Raw genomic sequence first — 22,856 nt, 5'->3', positions numbered from 1 at the left:
TTCTATAAGGTATCCATACACCCCAGATTTTTTTTTACGGCATAATAATTTCTGAAGCATATACATTGGGCTTCAGCACTACTCACCACCTTGCATTCCATGTCAGATATCAGCAGGAGCTCATGAAACAATATTTACCAAAAGATCCTTTTGGGCATGGCACAGCAGCAGGCAGTCCAAAGCGGGTCCTTGGCCACCAGATCTCAGCTTCTATTGCGCGTGGACAGCTGTCATAGTTCACTGGAAGCAGGAGAATGAAAGAAAGGATGAAACATTCAAGAGATTCAAGCTGGGATCAGATAAGGGGAATACACACAGAGTACGCTTGCAAAGATGAAGTGACAATATATTTATAAAGGAAAGATACACCAGTACTAAGTTAAAAAGAGAAAACTTACACTGACCAAGAAAACGTTACCTAAATTATACACTGACAATTGATATTATGGATTCGATATTTTTCTAAGTCGAAATAAAAAAAACTTGATATTTTAATAATACTGCCTTTTTCAGGACTCCTATTCATCTCCCTGGCTTCCTCCTCTACATTAGAGAAGCAAAATTCAAAACCCCCTAAATCTAGTCCAGCTCTTGTGAGGATCCACCTTGCTTCACACTCAGTAGAATATCAGCAGCATGGCACAGCTTTACAAATCATGCAGCCTAGACTAATGCTTCCGAAGTCGTAAAGTGAAAGAAATAAGCAATATAAAGAAATGGCTGATACAGAAGAGTGGGGGTTTACGCTCAATTACTTACTACTGCACTAAAGGGAGGTTGAGCAGACAATAACAGTTCTAGAGGACAGAGGAAAAAAATGTGCAACGATTCTGCTTTGTATTATTTAAGTGTCTATTGCACAACCATCCAGTAAATAAAAATCTAATTAGAAGAACAGTCTCAATAACAAACTACTCTTTATCGCGTCAACCACTTACAGTGTTTCAAAACATGTTTCTTTAACATTACGATTTCGATCAATGTACTGTTTTGCAACTTGAGTTTGCTATTGTACGTTCTTACATAGCTTTATTGTTCATTTCACCTGTTTTGCTTCCTATCTACTTTATCATTGTAGTAGATAAAATTACTTAAACATATGTCTCTTTTTCTTGTTGTGACATCAGCAAAGCAGCCACTTGACATTTGATTCAATCAGAAATCATTGAATTCTCAGTTTATATGATGTGAATTGGCTAATAAAGTAGTAGCTTGAAGGTGTTTTGAAAGGTTCACATGATGCTGTGTGGTATTACATAATCATATCACTCTACGACAGAAGATGTCCTACTGACAAACCATTGCTACAGGGTAACTGATCTTTACATAAACATTAAGGCTACTGAGCAAGGTAATCCAGACCTTCGCAGCCATTAGAGGTGACCTCAGCAAAGGGGTTATCACAGCGGTCACACTGCCGACCGATGACACCTGGCTTGCACTGGCACTGTCCGTTCTCCGTGTCACATGTGCGGGATAGCGACCCCGTGGGATAGCAATCACACAATAGGCAACGATCAGTCCCCAGAGGCTGGTAATGATTTTCCTAAAAAAAAGAGAGAGTCGTTATGGAAAAATGTGGCTCATCAACCCAAATGGAAACATAAGGGTGGTGGTGTGGCTTTTCTCTGACAGACCCCAATCCTCACTTGCATTTCCCAAAGTCAGATGACTTCTCAACTGGCATGCAAAAGTCACTAGTACCCTATATCATCAAAACCTCGGCTTTAGTGACCTACAAATCATACCTCCAAAGCATATGTCAGTATTTATCCTCTCCATGGATTGCATCCACACCAGTATGCTGTTAGCATCTCCATACTAGGTCCAATTTCACACTGCACGCCAACCTGGGTCCAGTACAGCATTGCTCCCATTGTGAGAACGAATACTTCCTGACTACCATGTAAGGAACCCGATAGGTATTGTTATTGCGAGGACACCCATCTCGCCTATTTCAAATCTTCCTGTGACACGTTCCAAGTTCCTAATTCCAGGGTTCATGGGTCTCGCTTGCAATCCGGACACAGTCATTTAAGCCCTTACCCACAGGGCCACGCTGAAGTAAATTACATGCAATTGTTTTCAGGCACTATATATAAAAGTCCTGATGATGATGATCCTATATCCTTCAGTTAAGGATCGAAACACCGTCAACATCGTTGTCAACCTTATACACAGTGATTCTTATGTGCAATTTGTGTAAAGGTGAGCGTCTCATAATTGTTGTTTTTTTCTATTACGTATTACCTTTTGGAAACAACTGCAAACTGCCTGAGCCTTTTACTTTGTTTGTTTGATATGTGGGTCCACGGATACAGGCTTATTTCCCACTGTTATTTAATTCGCAGTCTTGTTCGGCTGGATATTGGCTAAAATACAGTACTTATTGAGGCTATATTTATTGCAGATACATTCTCCACTAACTCAGGAACCACTGTTTCGTGTATAAAGCCTTTATCCTACAGACACACTTACCAGAAACTCTTCTTTCCCAACCAGTCGTCAATGTCCATCAGTTGTGATGGTTATTCTCCTCACCAACCCATCCCTCATTTTCACATTGCCATATGTCATTTTATTCAAAGCATTCAGTCATGCTTATAAGAATGTGGCACTGTTCCTGTTGCTCACTTCACCCACTTACACTTCAATACCCATGTTTATGTTTATGGATTTATAGAGCGCATGGCTGCCCGAAGGCTTCCCAGCGCTAAGGAGAAGGTGCAGTCAGGGTGTAGAGAATGTTTTGGGAAGAGCCAAGTTTTACGTTTTTTCATAAATGCCAGTTCATCAGTTAGCAGGTGCATTTCTATAGGCAGGGAATTCCACAGACTAGGAGTCAGATGTGAGAAGGATCTACCTTCCCTACTCAACACTCATCTCACCTAGCAACCCCTCACAGCCTATCACACTTTCACAATCTGTCAAATGCTCATGTTACCTAGATTCTCCTCAAATGTCACACTTTGCTTCTTGCATCCCACAAGCTGACCACATCTTACATCTGCACTGTAATTGCATTTATATAGAGCTTACTACCCCTGAAGAGACACTGAAGTGCTTTAGGCTGGTAAGCATGCTGTTCTGGTACTCACGGTTAGTGGTTAGTGTTATGATGTAAGTACATAATATTAAGTTCTACTCTGTTTGCATGTATTCCATGTTGGAGGTTCCATGATAGATTGTAAGGCTAAGGGAACTCCAAGGTGGGCAGTTGCTCCTGGCACCATGAGAAGGACTGACCCCTGGTTGGGTCACCAATAAAGCTCACTTGGAGAACCCTACATATTTGGTGATCGTGGTATATTCCCTCCAGTAAATTTTTCCAATGGTGGTGTTAAACCAAAACGTTCTTTGTTGGATTCTATAAGATTGGCACCTGCTCCAACAGAAAAAGATCAACTAAGATCTTTTCTAGGACTCGATGAATATTTGTGAATAAAACTGAGTGTCTAAGAAAACTGCGTAAAGGAGAGAGGTTTGTTTGGGAAGAGGAGCAGCATGTGTGTTTCAACAATATAAAGACAGAAGTTTGTGATGCTGGAATTTTGGCTTTGTTTGATAATAAATTGAGGTCCATTTTGACTGTTGACGCAAGTGCAACTGGTTTAGCTGCCTTGTTATCCCAAATACACAGAAAGAAAGAGAAAACAGTTGCATTTGCATTGCGTACTCTTACACAAGTTGAAAGGCATTATTCAGTTATAGAAAGGCAGGCATTAGCTGCTGCCTGGGGTGCTGAATTTTTCGTGTTTATTTGTGGGGAGCTACTTTTACCATGCACACTGATCACAACCCCATGATAAAGATACTATCATCTGGTGGAGCGGGGAAAGGTTCTGTTAGGCTAGGTAGGTTAGCAGAAAGGCTTCAAGAATATCCTCATGTAGTGGAATTTGTACAAGGATGGAAGAATGTACAGGCAGACTGCCTACCTAGACTGCCTTTAGATCGGGAAAGTGTTGATGGTGTAGCAGTGTGGGAGTTGGAGGGTGCTGTAGCTTCAGTGCAGGATGCAGTACATTGTGGCCTGGGAGCATTCACCTTAGTGGAGTGGGAGTAGGAAATGAGATTAGATGGTGTTCTCAAAGAGGTTGGCAATTTGATTCAGCAGGGAGCATCAAGAGAGAGCATGCTGTGCGGCCATACTTTTAAATTGTAGATGAAATGTCATTGTGTGGTCAGAGTGTCGTAATGAGGGGATAACTCCTGTAGGTTAACTACACAGATTGTTTGACTTACCCCATGAACACCATTTAGGTCAAGGTTTGACCAGTAGGAGGCTTAAAGAGGCATTTTGGTGGCCAGGTCTTGATGAACAAGTCAAAAGGTGGGTGGAGTCTTGTTGTATTTGTAAGGAGAGTGAAAAAAAAGTTGAAACTAGGATGCAGAGGTGAAGAGGGGCACATTGAAGACCCAGGAAGGCCCTGGCATACTATATGCTTGGATTTCATTGGACCCATGGCAGATATGTCCGGGGGGGTTTTAAGGTTTGTCACCTCACATAAAATGATGACTTTTCTTAAACTATCTAGCATACAACACTCTAGCACCTCATTGTACAACCCGCAAAAGAATGGTATAGTAGAAAGGGCCAATAGATTGGTGAAGGATACCATACAACTAGCCATTACCAACCATTGTGATGTAAGGAAAATGGTGACCAGCAGCGTTTGGGCCTATCGCACCACTGCTCATGGCGTTAAGCAGAAAATTCCTTTTCAGGAAATGTGTGGGGGGATGCCACAAACCAAGTTAGTGCCAGCTTGGTTGAAGGATTGGATGAAAAATGAAGGTCAAGAAATAAATGGTCTCGTTGAAAGTGAAAAATACAGAACTTACATAGGAGATTGGGTAAAAGTAAAGTCAGGAAGAATTGTGAGGGGGCTTTCTAAGTTCAGGGGTCCTTTCCGTGTTGACAGAGTGGGAAACTTTGTTGTGACCTGGCATTATATCAGAAAGGAGGAGTTTGTGTCAGGATGGGGGATGAAGGGTGTTCAGGTGTGATGTTAATGAAGGATGAGAAAGTTAGAGGTGTCTACAGTACTGGTTCTGGTTTGGATTTTGCTGGAAGAAGGTGAGTTGGTCCCACCTCCATGGGTGATGTACCAACTACTGTATGTGGTTCTACAGTTCGGAGACCGCCTGCTTAACTTAAGGATTTTGTCACATCTTAGAATAAGCTACTCTGTTCTTTGTTTTTGTTTTGTATTCCCTTTTCATTTTCTCTTCCTTCTCTTTATTTTCTTTTGTTTATGAGTGAAGGGAAGGGGATGTGTTTTGATGTAAGTACATCATCTTAAGTTCTACTCTATTTGCATGCATTCCATGTGTAGGTTCCATGATAGATTGTAAGGCTAAGGGAATTCCAAAGTGGGCTGTTGCTCCTGGCACCTTGAGAAGGACTGATGCCAGGTTGTGTCACCAACAAAGCTTACTAGAGGAACCCTACATATTTGGTGTATTGTGGTATGTTCCCTCCAGTACAGTTAGCCCCATGCCTTTAGTGACTTGCGTATTGGCATTATCTGTCACACTTTGTCTGCAACTCGCCTCAACCAGCTGCTCTTTGCTGCCCATCTTGTTGTCATACTTTGCTGTCACACCTCTTTAATAATGACTGCAACATTTTGCCATTGTCTCTTCTTGCCCACAACTCTATACTGCATGTCACACTGATAGACAGTGCCTTTTCCTCGACCAGAAAACACCCCATCCATTACACGAATTGTTCACTTTCTGCACAGTTCTACATTGCCTACTACTCCCCTTTCCGAATCAGCCAACGCATTGCCTCACTCTTTATGTTATTCACATCAGCCAGCTATCCCTCAAGGTCACACACTGCTCCTGACTTCATCCGGCTCCACATTAAGGACCAGCAATGTCATACCCTGCTTCTAACTTGCGTACCTTTCTACTGGTCCCACCTAGCCATCCCTCACTTCTACACTATCCAACCTATGCACTTAACCAACCACCTCCCTTCCCAGGAAACACCAGCACTGTGCCCATTACTCCTCTCCTCCCCTCAACACAATTACACACCTCTATGCTGTCTAGACCTCATCTTACACCCCACATCAATCACAAATGTATCACAAATTTCACAGCCTGTCCCACACCAAGGCGCTCACCCTACAGCGGCACTCTCCACTGGTCTTGTTACAGTCAGGGTCAAAGCCTTTGCCGACATCACAGTTACAAGGACCACACATTGGGTGTCCCCACCAGCCACGTGGGCAGGGCTGGTCAATCCTGCAAGAGAAAGTGCAAGCGTTAAAACACATTCACTCAAGAAAGGTGGCTAGTCGTGAAAATAAGGAAGCTGGAGGATCTGGAAGCTGTGGGTACACTCTACTGGCTGCACAGGCGGGACTCGTCTGATGCAGAGGGTTCAGGGTACAGGCAGTCATCAAGAGGATTATGGGTTGGATATGCATTAATAAACCCCTTTAAACACACAGACTAGAAGTTTTTAAACCCGGTTTGACAAGAGTGTGTATGTACGAGCACGGGATAGCACAACAGTGCCTACATTAGAAAACCTGCAGGTTCTCAGAAAAACCCCAGCAAAGAAACTCAGGACAATAATGTTAACCCAGTTACTTGTAATGTGAACAATAAAACTGAATAAAAAGCTTACAGCATCGCCTGCGATTGTAATACAGGTCCCCACAAACAAGTTACAGCACTAGACAACAAGACAACCCAACTGTACTAGATAACAATGTGTCTGCACTGTACATTTACAACAATGGGTAACAAAGAATTCCCACTGCACAGGTACAGCACTGGATTTCAAAGTATCACGCGGTACAGGCACAGAACTGGTTAGAAATATGTCCACACTGCACAGGTACAACAATGAAAGCAATGTCCACCGATCTCAACACAGCTCCATCTCCAGTTACTCGTTGAGTTTGTGCTGCTTGTCTTTGACTATGTACAGCGCACCACTGCCTTTTGCCTAGCTTCGTGCTATAGAAATTCCATAAACATACTGTAAAGCACAGGATACTAATTTGTGCCAATTGCATGGGTACATTATTAAGCAGCAGTCTTTCCTCCCTGCACAGGTATGGCACAAGACAACAGGGTATCTACACTTCACAAGCACATCAATAGATAACATCAGAAAAACCCTGCACAGGTGCAGTATTATGCAAGCATGTGTTCCCACTGCAGTTACAGCTCTGTACAGCGCATTCCTCTTCACTGCACAGGTACGTCACTGGATATCATGGTGAGGTACAGCTCTAGAGGTGGAGTCTCCAGTACACATGGACAATACATAGAGCAGAAAGGTGTCACTGCACAGATATATTACTGGGCACCAATGAGTTGCCATTGCACTGGTACAACACTTAAAGAAATGTGTCTTCAGCACATAGTTCCAGCAGCGGTCAGCATTGTATCTTTGCTGAACAGAGACAGCACAAACACTAAAGTGTCCCCACTGCACAGGTACAGCACTAGTGCCAGTGTTTCCCAACAGCAGGAGCACAGTACTAGGCACCAACAGGACCTCAGCATGTACAGTAATGTGTCCTACCATCATAGACAAAGCAAAAGGCACAAACTTCCAATTCTGCTCATATCAAGCAGCTGCCCTTAGCATCCTTCTGCTGTCCAACTCTGCTCACAACTCTCGAGGGACTCTTGCTCTGGATGCAAACCCAACAACTGTGCGAAAGTACTCTGATCCTAAAGTGAGCAGCACCACAGAGAGCCGGTCTGAAGTTACCAGGATGTTTACAGGAGCAGAGCTCAAAATCTATTACTACTCACCTCTTCTGCTGCCTCTGCCTCATCTGACCATTCCACCTAACATGTTTGCCTGCATGCAATATACCTTCATTAAACATATTCCATTATTGTGGATCAAAAAGTGTGCACTTTAATTTCTCATACAAACAACCAGATGTTATAATGTTGTTGGATTCATTATTTGCGGAATATTACACAAGTTTGGGAAAAGAACAGCAAGTGGCGATTTTGGACTGTGACACATTATTATACGTATCACGTTCAAGATGGTTCTGCCACTATCATGATCAGGAACATTTCCTGGAGAGAAGATAGGACGCATCTATTGGTTGGCCAAAAAATATCTATCTGCAATGAACTTGAGAAAGAGGTCTTATCTTATCTTATACCATTGCCCTAATATTCAGCTGACTTTCACTCACTTGCTCTCGCAGTATGGTCCAAAGTAACTGTGCGGACACTCGCATGTGTACCCGTGTGATGAGCTGGGCTTTCGGGCACAAAGGGACTGATGTTCACAGGGGTTCAAGGCACAGACATCCAAACAGCTGTCACCATAGTAACCTGTGAGACAGAAAGAAGAGGGGGTTACCTAGAATGAAATGGATTGCACCCTTTATGGTGTCCGAACAGAACACAACAGACATGCTTTTTAGAGTGCAGCAAAGTCCAATCAAGAGTAGGTCTCTTAGCACTACTGACGCATAATGGGCATTTGTTATGGACGAAAGGGGTAAACTGTTTACAGCAGATTTCCATGATGCATGGAGCATTGAGAATTAGGAGCACAAAAAGCAAGTAATTTCATCTAGAAGGTGCTAGGCCATCAATGGTCCAAATGAGCTCAAAATAGAACATCTCACAAAAAACACATATACAATAGTAAGTTGGCTGTTTGGTATGCTCACATTAAAACTCAGTTGTACGCCTTCATACAGTTCTCCTTAGCGGCTGTTGTAGACCTGTTGTTTCTAATACTTTACCATGTACTGAAGTGAGTGCTTTAGGTTTGCCCCAAGCTCATGATTTAATAGCTTTGTCTGTTTCAGCTCCCTGGTTCCGACTTGGAGTTTTCCCTTCCTACTTTTGTGATTATGCCGCCCAGAGGAGCATTTAGATTTCACTGCGTTTTGAACGGATGAGTTGCATCTTTCCACTGCTGAAGACCGGGAACTATTTTTCCTTTCGTGTTCATTGTTTAAAATCAGTTCACTTTTAGCACTCATAGCGGGCTAACCATCCTTTACCCTGTGTGTTGTTTTGGTCACTCCATGCAACACTGGCCTTGCTTCTATATTCTCTTTTTCTCCCTTCACTCCTGCTGTCCCTCCTTCTAATGCTCCCATCCTACTCATTTGCTTTCAGTACATTACCGCACCCTCCCTCTCAGCCATCCTCTCTGATGTCTCTCATGCCACTGTATACACCCTACAAGGCTCCCAGTGGCCCTGGCTGTCACTTCTTTTTTTCCCCTGCTCTCCCTTCCCAATCATCACTTTCCTGTCATCTACCCCACCCAGGACCTTGAACTGGCACCTTTAATTTAGTCAAAGATCAAAGTTCAGCTCTATAGAGGTAGAACACATTTCATAAGGGTGAAATTGTGTGTGAACTATTTGACAAGCTGGCAAAACCAGCAGAGTGATTTGCTGCTGTATTTCCTTACACTGTTATGGAAGCACTTGAAGCTCTACGGGTGCTGGGTTTGCTTCAGCTCTCTAACCAAGCGAGAGGTCGCGAGTTAGACCAGTGGTTCTATCAGATCACTCGAGAATATTCTCTGCCTGCATGGTATTCAAAGAATTAAAAAAATATATATATACACTTTTACAATGTTTACATTTAGGATGTTTAGGGGAATGGTAGTTCTGCTTTCACAGGGTGGGGTCGTACTGCACCACCCCCAAAATATCCGTGAACGAGCCTAAAAGATGACTTTCGATTATCTTTTTTATCTTGACACATTTGCTGTGCGTTCAAAGACAGACGGAGGCCGGCGTTCACTTTTCTGTTTTTACTGCCAAGTGTGAGCATTATGTAAAGTGAACTATGACAATCCTGCAGGTGTAAAAGTAAAGGCTATAGGATGTCTTTCTTCGAAAGCACTAAAAAATGTAAATATAAATTAACTGTACAAATATTTCAAACTAAATAAACAGGAAAGCACAAATGAAGCCATTTTTTCTAACTCTGGAATGTGATGCAAACCGATTGTGATAAGATTAAAATAAACCAAGAAATGTTTCTTGGTGATGTGCAAACTATAAATATTAGCTGAAACTCAATTTCCACACGTTATCATTTGTGTGCTATATGGTTTTAGCAGTAAAGCATTATGTCAGTGCATATTTAATGGTCATTCAATGGATATTGTGCTCTCTGTAATGACAGTGAGCAACCACACCATACTTTAACCCCTTGCGTGCTCGTGACGGAACCGTTCCGTCACGAGCCTCGGGTGGGCTGTGCTGGTGAGGAAACGGTTCCGTCACGGCCCGCTCGCCGCGCCTGCGCGGTGCGAATTCCACGCCTGCGCTGAGCGTTCTATTAAGCATGCGGTGCCGTGACTGAACCGTTCCGTCACAAGCACAGCCCACCCGAGGCTCGTGACGGAGCAGTTTTGTCATGAGCACGGGAGCGCCGCGCGGCCCCCCTCCCCTTTAGCACTGCGGCGGAATAGCCACCGCAGCTAAGGGGTTAATAATATATTTGTGACGGTGGGCTTCAAAATGCAACACCAGATACAAACTACATCCTTACCACTCTCCTGCTGAATGGGCGTGGCTCATATCCTACACTTGTTTTTTGAGTGATTCTTGGATATTTCAGAATCCCGGTGGGTTTGTTGTTGTGAAGTTGATGGCGAAACCCCCCCGTCTGAAAATTGTTGCAGCACCACTGACTGTTTTTGAAATACGTAGCCTTATGATGCTTAAAATCCATTTTGTAAACTGGCAGAGTAAGACAATTTTCGTTTATTGTTTGCATTATTTTCTTATATTCTTTTACAGTCAGTTTGGTCACTGTGTCACATGTGCCTAATAAATAGTATTAAAATCTGCTCCGGATTCTAACTAGCGTGCTAGCTTAGCTAAAGACTGGAGACAAACACTGCGCACAGAGCCATAACAAGTTTTATGAGAACAGAGGATGGCAGTTAGTCGACCACTTGGGGATGTCAACACAGTGATGTAGCCACTGCACGTGCTGCTGACGTATGAAATGAACTGCAACTCCACGAGCAAAGAGTTGCCTCAGACTTTTCGCCAATGATGCAGAGTTCGATCATGGGCGATGTCGGCTCAATGTTCAGCAGTGCGACAAACAAGCCTGTCTGGAGAAAAGGATTTGTGAAGTTTTAGGAGTGCTAGATACGGTACCTATTTGCACTGCTACAATACTTTTTGGAAGGTTTGAAGAGTGAAAGGTGCAGCATTTATCGTTTTCTGCTTAAAGTGGATTTTTAAAGGAAGTAGAGAGCGGTGATTTGTCTTTATTGTTTGCATTACTTTCTAAATAGCTTCTACAATTGTTTAGCTCTTGTGCCACAGATGCACTAAAATACATTTGTTAAACATTTTAAATGTGTAAGGTAATGTCCCAGTGTAGAGTGGACATACCAAGCACATTTACGTTTGGTTATTGAACAGATTTGCAAATTTTACTCGTTAAACAAATCTTGAAGGGAAGACAGACACTGCAAACTTAAATAGCTGCTTACCAAATATGTGTATTTTTTATTTTCTATGCTTTGTCTCACACAGAAAAATTCAATTGCTACATATTTCAGGGGCGCTTTGAACTCAGGCCTAAAATAATTACAGCTGGTCAACTACTTCCTGTGGTTGTGTGCATTTCACAAACTGGTCACTTTTTTGAACCCTATAAAGCATCATTGTCACGTCTGTTATTCACAATATATAGTCAAATATATATTTTTTTTTAAGAAAAATTAGTTTGCAGCTTAATGGAAAGCTGCCCAAGGTAAAGGATACAAGTGGCATAAAGTATGACCAAATCTGAATAAAAAAGACAGATGTTTATATGAAGCATGAGCAAGGCCCAGTAATGGTGTCTTGCATTATTTTAACTTTGCATAGGTATTTTTTTCCAATGCGTGTCTTGCTTCTAAACTATACGAAGCTATTAATCTCTCAAGATTTGTTTAAAAACAAGTTAGACTATCTGCTAATACAGTTTAAAAAAATAATAAAAACAGAGGCTATATATGCATTTTACAAAGAAGTACGTCTCCGGCAGCTGATACGTTTTCACTCAGTCCCCCATCCAAATTCTGTGTAACTTAAATATATTAAAAGCGTAGAATCCGCTTGAAGCATTCCGCCATGGCACAACAATGCCCAGATCCTCAGACTGCCAAATTGCTCTATTCTTGCTTCATCTCCATAAATTCCCTCCTCTGCTTTCTGGCACCATGCCATATTTGAAGTCTTGATAATATTTAATTTAATATCAGGCATTTGGATCACTTGTGCCAGTTCTATGCCTGAGGCTATACTTCGGTGCATTTTAATGTCTTTTCATTTCAAGAAACAGATTACAGGTTATTTTAGATCGGTATTAATAATACATATATTTCAGCATGAAGGGTACGAACTAGAATTCTAAAATATGTCTGGTGCATTTTAGTCTTTTTTACTTTCAAGGAACACATGAAAAACATGGATTTCCCCTTCCTAATACATATTAAATGATCTGCGTATTCCATCCAGTCCCACGGCTTTCCAACTAGGAAACACCAGATACAACGTTTACTCTTATGTACTCTTAGATACAAAGTTTACTCTTAGCTGTAGGTAGTGTACCGTTTCCCTTGAGTTCTTTACTCATACTTAAATCTAAACTTTTCTCTGCTGACTCTCAAACGTAGACAATAAGCACAGAGCTATAAATAAAAGAGAACACTGAGGTGATTGAGAGAAGCCAACGACACAGCACGGAAGGGCCCATCTAAGGGATGAAGCAATGTCCTTTAGGGTTTTCTTCGAACAGTTGTAATGACCGCATAGGGTTTCTATTGTTCCCCTCATGTCTGTGCAGACAGTGGTCCTTGTCTAGTGTATTGTATATTTATCCTTGCGGTATTATCTTTGCGGTAGATGATAAAATCACCTTCAAACTCTTTCTCTTCTCCCTTATTTTATGACATAAACAAATAAGAGAGAACTCAGGGGTGGTTGAGAAGGCCAATGAAATAGCAGGGAAGGATGAATGAAAAAGTAGACAACAATGTCCGAAAAGTACAAGTTTAAAAAAGTAAAGACATGTCCATGCTGTGCTGGCATCTATGTGAGGCAAGTGTCCATCACAGATCATTTCCTGCACAACTCGGGATCTCCCTCCCTGAAAGATCATTTTATGTTCAGAAGTGAAAGTGACTGAGAGGAGGATAAAGGCATCAGATTGGACTCTTCCAAGGGTGACACCTCATTCCCCAAGGGAAAGTTGAAGCTTGCTGGGAGATGAAACATTTTAGACTTCTACAGAGACAGCACCTTGGCCATAACAAATAGGTGTCTGAAGCAACTTTTGAACATCTCAGAGTAGGGCAGTTCTTTACGAATTCTGGAGATGTGAATGACTAGATGAACCAAGTGATGTTAAAACTGTAACCATCACTAACATGTTGCATGGGGGCCAATTTGTGGACACACGCAGTACCTGGATCTTCTCGTTCTTCGGTGACCACGTTTCTTACCTGGATCGCAGCTGCAGGAGTGGCTATCCCAGTCGTCGTTGCAGTAGCTGTTGTCCGGGCAGGGGCTGGAGTCGCAGGGGTCTGGCACGCTGCAGCCACGCTCCACATTCACTCGTTCGGCCTGGTTAACATTCAAGGCCACAGCACTAGCTGAGGTTTCACCAATGCGCACTCCCTGTCCATCAGGCAAAAAAAAGAAGAGGACTAAATAAACATCAAAAAAGTATTTGAAGAGGGTGACTGGGTGGGCGGGGAGTTATTTTGTATTAGTTTATAAATGACTGTTTTTTTTAGGAAAGTTGCAATGTGTGGAGGGTCACCAGGTGTAAAGGGAAAGGGTGTGGTCACTGCATGGTTGTGACTGTGCAAATGAAGAGTCAGTGTGTTAGGGTAGTTGTATGTGTTGCTAGGTGACTGTGAAGGGAGGGTTAAACAGCGAGTTGAGGGTCATTGAGTGAGAGGAATTTGACCATGTCCAAAGAAAGATGGTGAAGGATCGAGGTGACGGAGAGGTGAGTGGGTGGAACCGGGGGGATGGTTGCAGTCTAGTGGGAGGTCACTCCGTGTGACAGGAAGGGGCCAATGTCAGGGAAAACCGTCAGTTAAACACAAATTGTGGTTCTGCTGAGACAGAGTGAAAAGAAGCTCACTGTGTGAAAGAAGAATAACAATATGAGGGACAGGCCAGCAAAGTGCAAGTGAAGTCTGTCACTTTGTGTGAGAAAAGGGTAAAAGTGAGTAAGGCCATGTTGCAAGTTTGTGAGGGGAGTGAAGGTGTTCAAGAAGTTGCATCTCTTAGTCACAAGATAGCACATGCAACCTTTCCCATCTCGTAAGGAATAAACCTAGATTCCTGAACACATACCAAGCGGAGGAAGTGCCAGGAATGAGCTTCCAGATGCGCCACAAGGTGTGAAGAGTGCAGGTCTATGAAAGAGAGTTGCTCCATGATTTCATTCTCATCCATGACGTAGAGATATCCACGGAGAGGTCATTTAGTCTAATAATATGTGTGACACCTATAGTCAGTCCGGGCTTTCTAGCCAACATCACTTCCCATGCGATTTTTGACTTAAGGAAGGATATGTGGTCTATGGGAGGACATGTGATCTAGAAACCAAGCTACTTATTGTGGAAGGCTGGGACCAGATTTAGAACGCCTGGCTTCAGCTCTTTCCGGAAAATCGTGTGATTTTAGGCAACACACTTATTTCTCTGTGATTAATAATGGTAAAATTGTAAATACCTGAATTGTAATGTAATTATTATAGGAATGTAATGTAATGGTATGTGTGTAAATCTCATTTTAATGTAGATTAGCTTGTATTGTTTCCCAACACCCCCCCCTGATGTGCATTATTTTATTACCCAGGCAAGTGTGAGATATATAAACTTCAAAGCCATGATAAAACCAAAATTGCAGGTCCCATAATGCACTGTGTGTTGGCTAAAAAGCCAGGACTAGTTGGGTGCATTACAGATGAACTGGGCCTCTGTGCAACCAGATCACCTAAAAAATGCACATTAGACTTGCACTTTTTTTGAAAATAGGTCATATTTGAAACTGTTCACATTTTAGCAGAAGACATATACAGTAAAAACGTTCTATATAGAGAACACTCACACAGCATTAGCAACAACTGCCTTTATAGTGGAACATAGTATTGAGCCAGCTAGGAGGTAGCGTGCTTCATGTCATGCACACGTGCAGGTTAGAAGCAACTTGCATAAGCCCATTATGTGCAGGTACACTGCTAAAGAACAGGCCATACCCCTTCCTCACCTGCATACATCCACGGAAACCCTGCTGGACTCCGCCGCCCTCGCTGGCCACACCTCCCACACTCAAGTTACGCAGTTTAATTCCATGAAGTTCGGTGTTCATGTCCACGACAACCTACAGGAAAAAGAGCAAAAATGAACAACTGGGTGGGGGGGCCAGCTCCGAAACAACAGTGTTGTGAGCCAGCTATTGGTGCACTGTACCTGTGTGCGAGGAACCAGCACTAAGAATGCTGCTGATCTGGCTGCACGTGCACAGTCGAGCTGCAGGTACATTTCAGTACTGAAACAGCAGCCAGTGCTGTTCTGAATTGACTTTTTAAGGCATGGGCAAAGTGGGCTCTGGCCCAGGGCCAAAGTCTTTGAGAAGGCCCCCAGATAGAGCCAGCTCCATTCTGCAGAGTCTTGCCCTGATGAACTTGAATAATTCTTAAACAGATTGTTTTAAATACCGCTTTTCTTTCATTTATTTATAAAGTGAGTGATATGTGAAAGTCTGTTACAGACATTTTGCAGAGAAATGTGTTTATGTTTCATACAACATCCATTAAACAGTTTCTTTTAGATCAAAACAAGGCCTCACATATGAGAAAAGGAAGGATGTCACCGAGATTATTTGCAGTAATATTAGTGAGCGGCTGCTGTGTTACAATATTGAAAACACACATTGTTATCCCTGATTATTAGATTTAAAAACATTGAGGGGAATATTTAAGACCCAGTTTGCTTTGCGCTTGCACCACACAACCTGGTACATGCAGAACACAAACCTTAATGAGATTTATGAAACAACGCAAGGCCTATTTGCGTGGCCCTGGGTGGCTCCATTAATCTGGAGTAAAGCAACGGAGCACAAATTGATGCTTTACCTTGCTCTGCCCTGAAAAGGTATTTTAAGGGCTTTGTGTGGATGTTCACATGCAACTTCCATGGATTCTGGTAAATCTGGGAATGCGTCAAAAATATATGCCTTACCAGGGGAGGTGTTAACGAGGAGAAATGTCTTTATATCTACTCATTACTTCCCCTTTCTGTGTGTGCTGCCTTAGGGGATTGTTTTTGTGCAGGAAGGTGCCCATTCCTGCAAAAAAACAATCTTATATGCAAAAGAGGCACCCCACACTTGCATCTGGTGCAAGGGTGCATGCCTTGGTGCTAGGCTGCCAAATGGGCGCCAGCGCAGGGAAAAAGGCAGGAATGTGCCATACTGACTTAAATACAGTGCATTCCTGCCCTTTCCCTGTCATGCAGTGCAGCACAAGGTGACTTGCTGCTCTGCTTGACTATTTCGTAAAAATTTCCCTTAGTATTTGGACGAGTGTATCTGTGTACAGTCAGTAAACTGGCCAAAGAGGACATGAAAGAATTGAAAGTTGTTTATAAATCCAAAGCTGTTCCGAACAGGGGTCCTCAAAATACATTTGGCCCAGGGGCCCTAAAATCCTTAAGATATCCGGATGCTACCAATCAGAAACAAGGGGGCTCATTAGGATGACGGGCGGACTTTGTCCGCCCACCATCCTGTCGGAATTCGGGACCACCCGCCATAAGGGTGGGGGTCCCGTGGGGGGTATTAGGATGTTCCCGCCACAGTGGTGGGCACATCCTGCATTTTTAGCATTGTGGCGGGCGGTGCTTTCGGCACCGCCCGCCACAATGCTAAAAATGCATTTAAGCATTTGCATAAACAAAGCGGCAGGCACCGCGCGATGCCTGCCGCTTTGTTTATGCAAATTAAGCGGGGTACCACAGTTACCCCCCGTGTGCACCCCCCACCTCTCCTTCACTCTGGGGGCCCGCAGGGGGCCCCCAGAGTGACGACCGCATGCCTTTCCGTGGCGGCATCGTCGCCGCGGAAAGGCACCTACAGACGCCCATCATAATATGGGTGGCGGTGTCTGATAGTAACCGCCACCATAATATTCCTTTTCCACCCAGACCGCAAGGCGACCGGGGCGGAAAAGCGGCAGACGGTCTTTCCGTCCGCCGAGGTCCCCCCCGCCATACTAATATGGCGGGGGGGGGGAAAGAGTGTGGATGTCGGGTGGATTACCCCCGCCAGGCTGGCAGTGGCTACCGCCAGCCTGGCGGGGGCAATCCGCCCGACATCATAATGGGCCCCTAGGTGTCGAGACAGACGCCTTCGGGGATCCTTGTACTGAAATAGAATGCTGCTGTAAACTGGGCGATGCTGTGGTGGAGCTGTGAGCAATAGGGTGACAGTACAGGAATATTCAACATTCAGAGGTGCTGCACATCGCCAGTGGCATAACAAAACTTGAGGAGGCTCCCCTACAAAGTACATGGGGGGCCCTAAGTTCCAGACCCAGTCAGGAATTCTCAGGCCAGGGGCCTGCCCCTCATGCATAGTGCCAGAAGGGACCCCCTTCACACCACACGGGCTACGGGGGCTAATGTTACGTAAACCACTGCACATCGCTCTTTCCCTCCTTTCCTCATACCTCATGGAGACCGTAATCAAAGGTCATGACTGCCACGCCATGGGCCTCTGGACTGTCCTTCCGGCTTCTCATCTCCAGCTGCAGGTAATGCCAGTCTCCATCGTTCACCTTAACATGGTCCAGTTTCAGCATCGACACGCGACTACTGGTGCGGTGGAGGGTCATCACCGCATGGCCGTCACTTAACTGCACAGGAGAGGCAAGGCAAAGAAGAGGGACACAGAAAAGGAGAGATCGGTCGCAAAGTCTTTTACACATCATACCACACCACCCCCGTCCATTGAATGCACCCATATTATGCAATATAAAAAATGTTAAACCCTGGTGATTATCGGAGACAAATACTTAAAAATCTGGACACGATAAAACGTACACTTTTTGACAAGGTTTTACACATCCATAGGCAGAGCCACTGGAATTACGGGATTCTGTGACTGTGGAATTCTATGCAATTCAATTCAAAAACTTTATTCGATCATTTGTTGATAATAATCATAAAAGTACATACATACATAAGTCGATAAAATACATATAAATACAGCTGATTTAAAAATAATCATGTATCAAAGGACATATTATTCCTCAGGTGTACCGACTTTAAAATAAATACAGCAGTAAAAAAGCAAATGTCCTGCGAATCAAGTCCAAATAAAAGCCTCATGGCGGATTCAATAGTGGATACATTGTGTTTTTTAAAAAGTGGTTTCAAATAGGTTTTACGGAGATGAAGATAAAAAGGGCATAACAATAAAAAGTGCTCCGAGCTTTGCTTTGTAGTCCCATCACATGGACAGGGGGCGATAGTGTGAGTCTTAATATGTGGATACGCAACAAGCAAGTGAACAGTCCCCATCCGCAATCTTCTCAGTACATATTGGTGAGAACGAATGGTAACCATTTTAAGGTATCCGGCGAATCCCGGTTTTAACATGTTATACCTATCGTAAAAAACATGTGTAGAATACTGAGCGGTGGCAGCATTACGCTTTACAATACTAGCCCTCATAAATACATGTTTAAGCTCTTTCTCTATCGGGATGTCTATAACACAGAGTGGGTTATCACACACAAATAGATTGAAGACATCTTTGAATACACGAATAATATAATTGAGCCAGGCGATACAGGAACATTTATCCATGTGGAGACAATCTAAAATGATCTTTTTTGTGAACCCCGTCTGCTCCTTGATCCAAATAGATCTCCATACTAAAAGTGGTCTTAAACTGATCAAATCAGAGAGATGTTCCAGACCAACCTCCTGGTGGATCAGTTTGGTTGAAGCAGAGGGTGGTAAACACAAAAGCTTTTTGACAAATTTGTTTTCCTCCACCTGGAGCATATTGTGATTACAATGGCCCCATACACCTGAACCATAGAGGGCCAGGGCAACACATTTATGGCGATATAAGTACAACATGTCGGGTATCCGCCTAGAACCTAGCTTAGTTATTATTTATTTAGAAGTTTTCTATAGCGCTAACAAGACCCGAAGGTATCAGAGCGCTTCACAGTTTGCTTAGATGCAAACTTAAATACGCCAAAGGCACACTTGCCCATTTTAGCTCTTACATTAGTCATTTCAGACGCCCACATCCCCCCACTATTAAAAGTGATACCTAAATAGCAAAATTTGTCAACCACTTGTATTATTTGATCCATAACTGTAAAAGGTCTTAGGTTTTTGACTTTCTTACCACAGGCCATAATAAAGGTTTTTGAATTGTTAATTTTTAATTTTCTCCCATAGATAAAATCCACAAATTTGTTCATGAGTTTCTGCAGCCCAAGAGGGGTTCTCGAAAGTAGAACCGTGTCATCAGCGTAAAGCAATACCGGAATGGGTATGCCGTCGGCACGTAGTTCAGACTCAATGGCATTAATAAAAAGGGAGAAAAGAAGAGGGTCAAGGACACATCCCTGCCTAATACCAGAGCCTACCGGAATATTTGGCGGAACACTCACCTAATTGCCCATAACGTATCTTTGCCGATAAGTTCCTATACAATTGGGCCAGGAAGTAAATGATTTCCCGTGGAGCGCCCATATCCAGTAGAGTTGACCACAGGAGACCATGGTTAACCAGGTCGAAGGCACTGGAGAGGTCCGCAAAGCAAAGAAACAGCGAGCCTTGCTTAGCACGTGTATATTTGCCTATGATGAGGTCCAGGTTTATGCACTGTTCTATTGTGCCTAACCCCTTGCGGAATCCAAACTGGGAGTCCGCAAGGACACCTTTTTCTTCAACCCAGTCCTCCAAACGGCTCAATAATACCCTACTCATGATTTTTAGGGAGGCAGTAAGGAGTGAAATTGGGCGATAGTTTTTTGCCTCTCCTCTCGCACCTTTTTTGTAAATAGGGATAATGATGGACTCCCCCCAGGCCTGTGGGGCCAGGGTCATTGCTGCTGCATTAAACACCTTGGTCAGCAGTGGACTCCATAGGGATACCTCAGCTTTATAGAGATCGACGGGTACCCCGTCGGGGCCCGGTGCCTTCCCCCCCCTTACTACACCGAATGGCAGCATCAACCTCAGTGACTGTAATGTTAAGGGGTAGGGGGGTGGCAACCACAGCATCCCTATCACTCCCTGCGTCTAATCCATTGGGGTTAAAAATGCTGGAAAAATGAGCAACCCACTGTTCTTCGCTTACCTGGGCAGACAATACCGGGGCTTCATCCTTCTGAAGAAAAGGACTATTGACCGTGGACCAGAATAGCTTGGCATCCTTAAAATCCACTGCCATAGTCAGGTTGTTCCAGGCCTCTTTCCTTAATTCCTGTTTCCTGGCCTTCAGGTGAGTTGTATAATCCCTCCTCAGGGCCCTAACTGCTTCCCTATCCCTAGGTTTACAATTAAGAGCGGCTTTTAATTTTTGTAGGGATTTAGTGCATTCCTTATTGAACCATCCACTAGTAGTCCTAGTGCCTTTAGGTTTTCTACCAGTTAGGATTTTTGCGATATTTTTATTAATGGTATCAAAATTAGCTAATATGTCGGCACTACCTTTGTCGGGTACAAGACAGCATTCTACCTCATCTAAACAGGCTGACACTATGGTGCTTAGTAGGCGTTCCTCATTATGCCTACCCCATTTAATTCTGGGGCCATTTGATCTGTGTGGAACTACGTCTGTCACTGTAATATGCGACACCTTTGACTTATCCCCCCACAAAGAAAGATACATAGTTAGGCAGTTGTGGTCACTAAGGGCTAAGTCTACTATTACAGGGGAGGTACACAAAGCCATAATACTGGAGTAGACGATGAGGTAATCAATAACCGTCGCACAGTTCCTACCTGTAAAGGTTGGTACCGGATTACCCTCACTGTCTACGCCAGGTAACATAATACATAGATCCAGTTTGAGCATGAGAGTGTTTAAAGAGTCACCATAGGCCGAATGTAGGAAGTGGGCCTGATCTTCCCCAACCTGCCCACCATACCCACACACCCTCATGCCGGCAAAGGGACACATGTGAATGTTAAAATCGCCTCCCCACAGAATTTCAAAAGACACTCTACTACGGCCACACAGCCTATCGACCTCCGCATCAAGTTCTTCAACCATAACAGTATTTGAGTGGTTAAAAACATTGTTATAGTGATTTATTATTAGGACATTCCGCCCATTCCTATGTTGCAACCATAATAACTGCGAGTGCAGACCAACAGTCAGATGGATTTTCACTTGTACCGGCAGCCTCACAGAAAGCAGTATCACCAACCCGCCACTGGCTCTACCCATGTTGGATGGCTGGGCTTGACAATTATAGGCAGCATAACCATCAAGGTGGACATCTTCGGTCGCCCAGGTCTCCTGGAGACATAAGATGTCGAATTGGGTTAAAAATTCTAGCCACCCTAAACGATCCATCTTGTTATTCCACCCAGCAATATTCCAACTCCCCAGCTTATAACCTCTCTCTATTGAACTTGCAGCCTCGTTGGGCAGAGGGCTCATGTGAAGAGGGGTTACATTCCTGATCATGGGGTCATCGAATAACCGGGGAATACTACCACACATCGATGAGCCTATGGATGTTATGATACCATCTCCCGAGGTAAAGGAATCCGGGTTACATTGAATCTGCCCAATATTGAATTTATTGCAACTGGAATAACGGGCAGCGTTATACCCCTTAAGCAGTTTGTCCATAGTAGAACCTCTCTCCACCATACACGAACCCACATCCCCCCCTGCATCTCCACATGTTCCCTCGCCCACCTCCCCCGTGACTAGTTGGCTTCAATCACAGTCCTCCAGGCCACTAAACAGGTCAAACCTATTGGTGGTCTCTAGGGGCGTGAAGGATTTAAGATGATCCATTCTCCTATGTGTTGAGGAATTATGCCTTGGGGCCAAAATGTTCCACCCATGCGGGTCAGCTGCTATTGTGGTATAATGACCATTGGATGTAAATCCGTTATTGTAGACGGGTGGACAGTATGGATTTGGATACACTTGCCTCAGCAAAGGGGGGGGAGGGGCTAACGGGAATTGGTGATGGGGTGGGAACACCACTAAGCGAGGATACAAATATGTGAGAGGGCGAGGGGTGATATGATTACTATCGTGATCAGAGGGCCAGTTAAGTATAAAATGAACAGCATTCTGATCTCTAAAATTTATGACCACTATGTCGCCCTCTATGTCTTTGGGTCTTCCCCCCAGCCAGGGAAGACGACGAACATGGACGATTTCGCCATTGATGTTATTTGCAATGGGTCTATACATACTCAACCAATGCATTATTTTATTCTTCAATTGGGCAAAACCCTCACGTTTGTTCGCCTCTAGCTCTGGCACCCCGGTAAGGACCACCACGAAAGGCACTGCTTCCGGTGGAAGTTCTGGAAGGGGGCCCTTGTTGTAGTTACCCCGAGTGGGTCGCCCATTTCCCCTATCCCTCTTCTGATTCCCAGAAGCTTGACCTAAGCTCTTCGTCGGTCCGCTAGCCGTTACAGCGGTGGGCAGTGTGGGTTTACTTTTTGGTAATACAGGATTAGCTTTAGGTATAATTTCTCTCACGGTATGTAATGATTGTGACATGGCTGCAGTCTGGGCAGGGACAGATGTAGGGATTATAACTGGAGTACTTGAAGGGGTTGGTAT

At 43.8% G+C, this 22,856-nt stretch overlaps 1 protein-coding gene across 1 annotated transcript in view; it reads right to left on the bottom strand.

Moving 5' to 3' along the window:
- The window catches only part of LOC147659027 (cadherin EGF LAG seven-pass G-type receptor 2-like), a gene marked incomplete at its 5' end in the record, with an annotated part of 105,820 nt that overhangs the window by 54,216 nt on the left and 28,748 nt on the right, over positions 1-22,856 (bottom strand). Inside the window, 7 exons of the mRNA XM_086952026.1 lie at positions 139-240; positions 1,363-1,546; positions 6,141-6,261; positions 8,196-8,337; positions 13,493-13,667; positions 15,276-15,389; positions 17,737-17,922. Coding sequence (XP_086808152.1) covers positions 139-240; positions 1,363-1,546; positions 6,141-6,261; positions 8,196-8,337; positions 13,493-13,667; positions 15,276-15,389; positions 17,737-17,922 — 1,024 coding nt within the window. The remainder of the gene's footprint in view (positions 1-138; positions 241-1,362; positions 1,547-6,140; positions 6,262-8,195; positions 8,338-13,492; positions 13,668-15,275; positions 15,390-17,736; positions 17,923-22,856) is intronic.

This window comes from Lissotriton vulgaris, unplaced genomic scaffold (genome assembly GCF_964263255.1).
Source record: "Lissotriton vulgaris unplaced genomic scaffold, aLisVul1.2 SCAFFOLD_797, whole genome shotgun sequence".
NCBI lineage: Eukaryota > Metazoa > Chordata > Amphibia > Caudata > Salamandridae > Lissotriton > Lissotriton vulgaris.
Note: the sequence above shows the minus strand (reverse complement) of the source record. Positions and strands in the feature narration are given on the sequence as shown.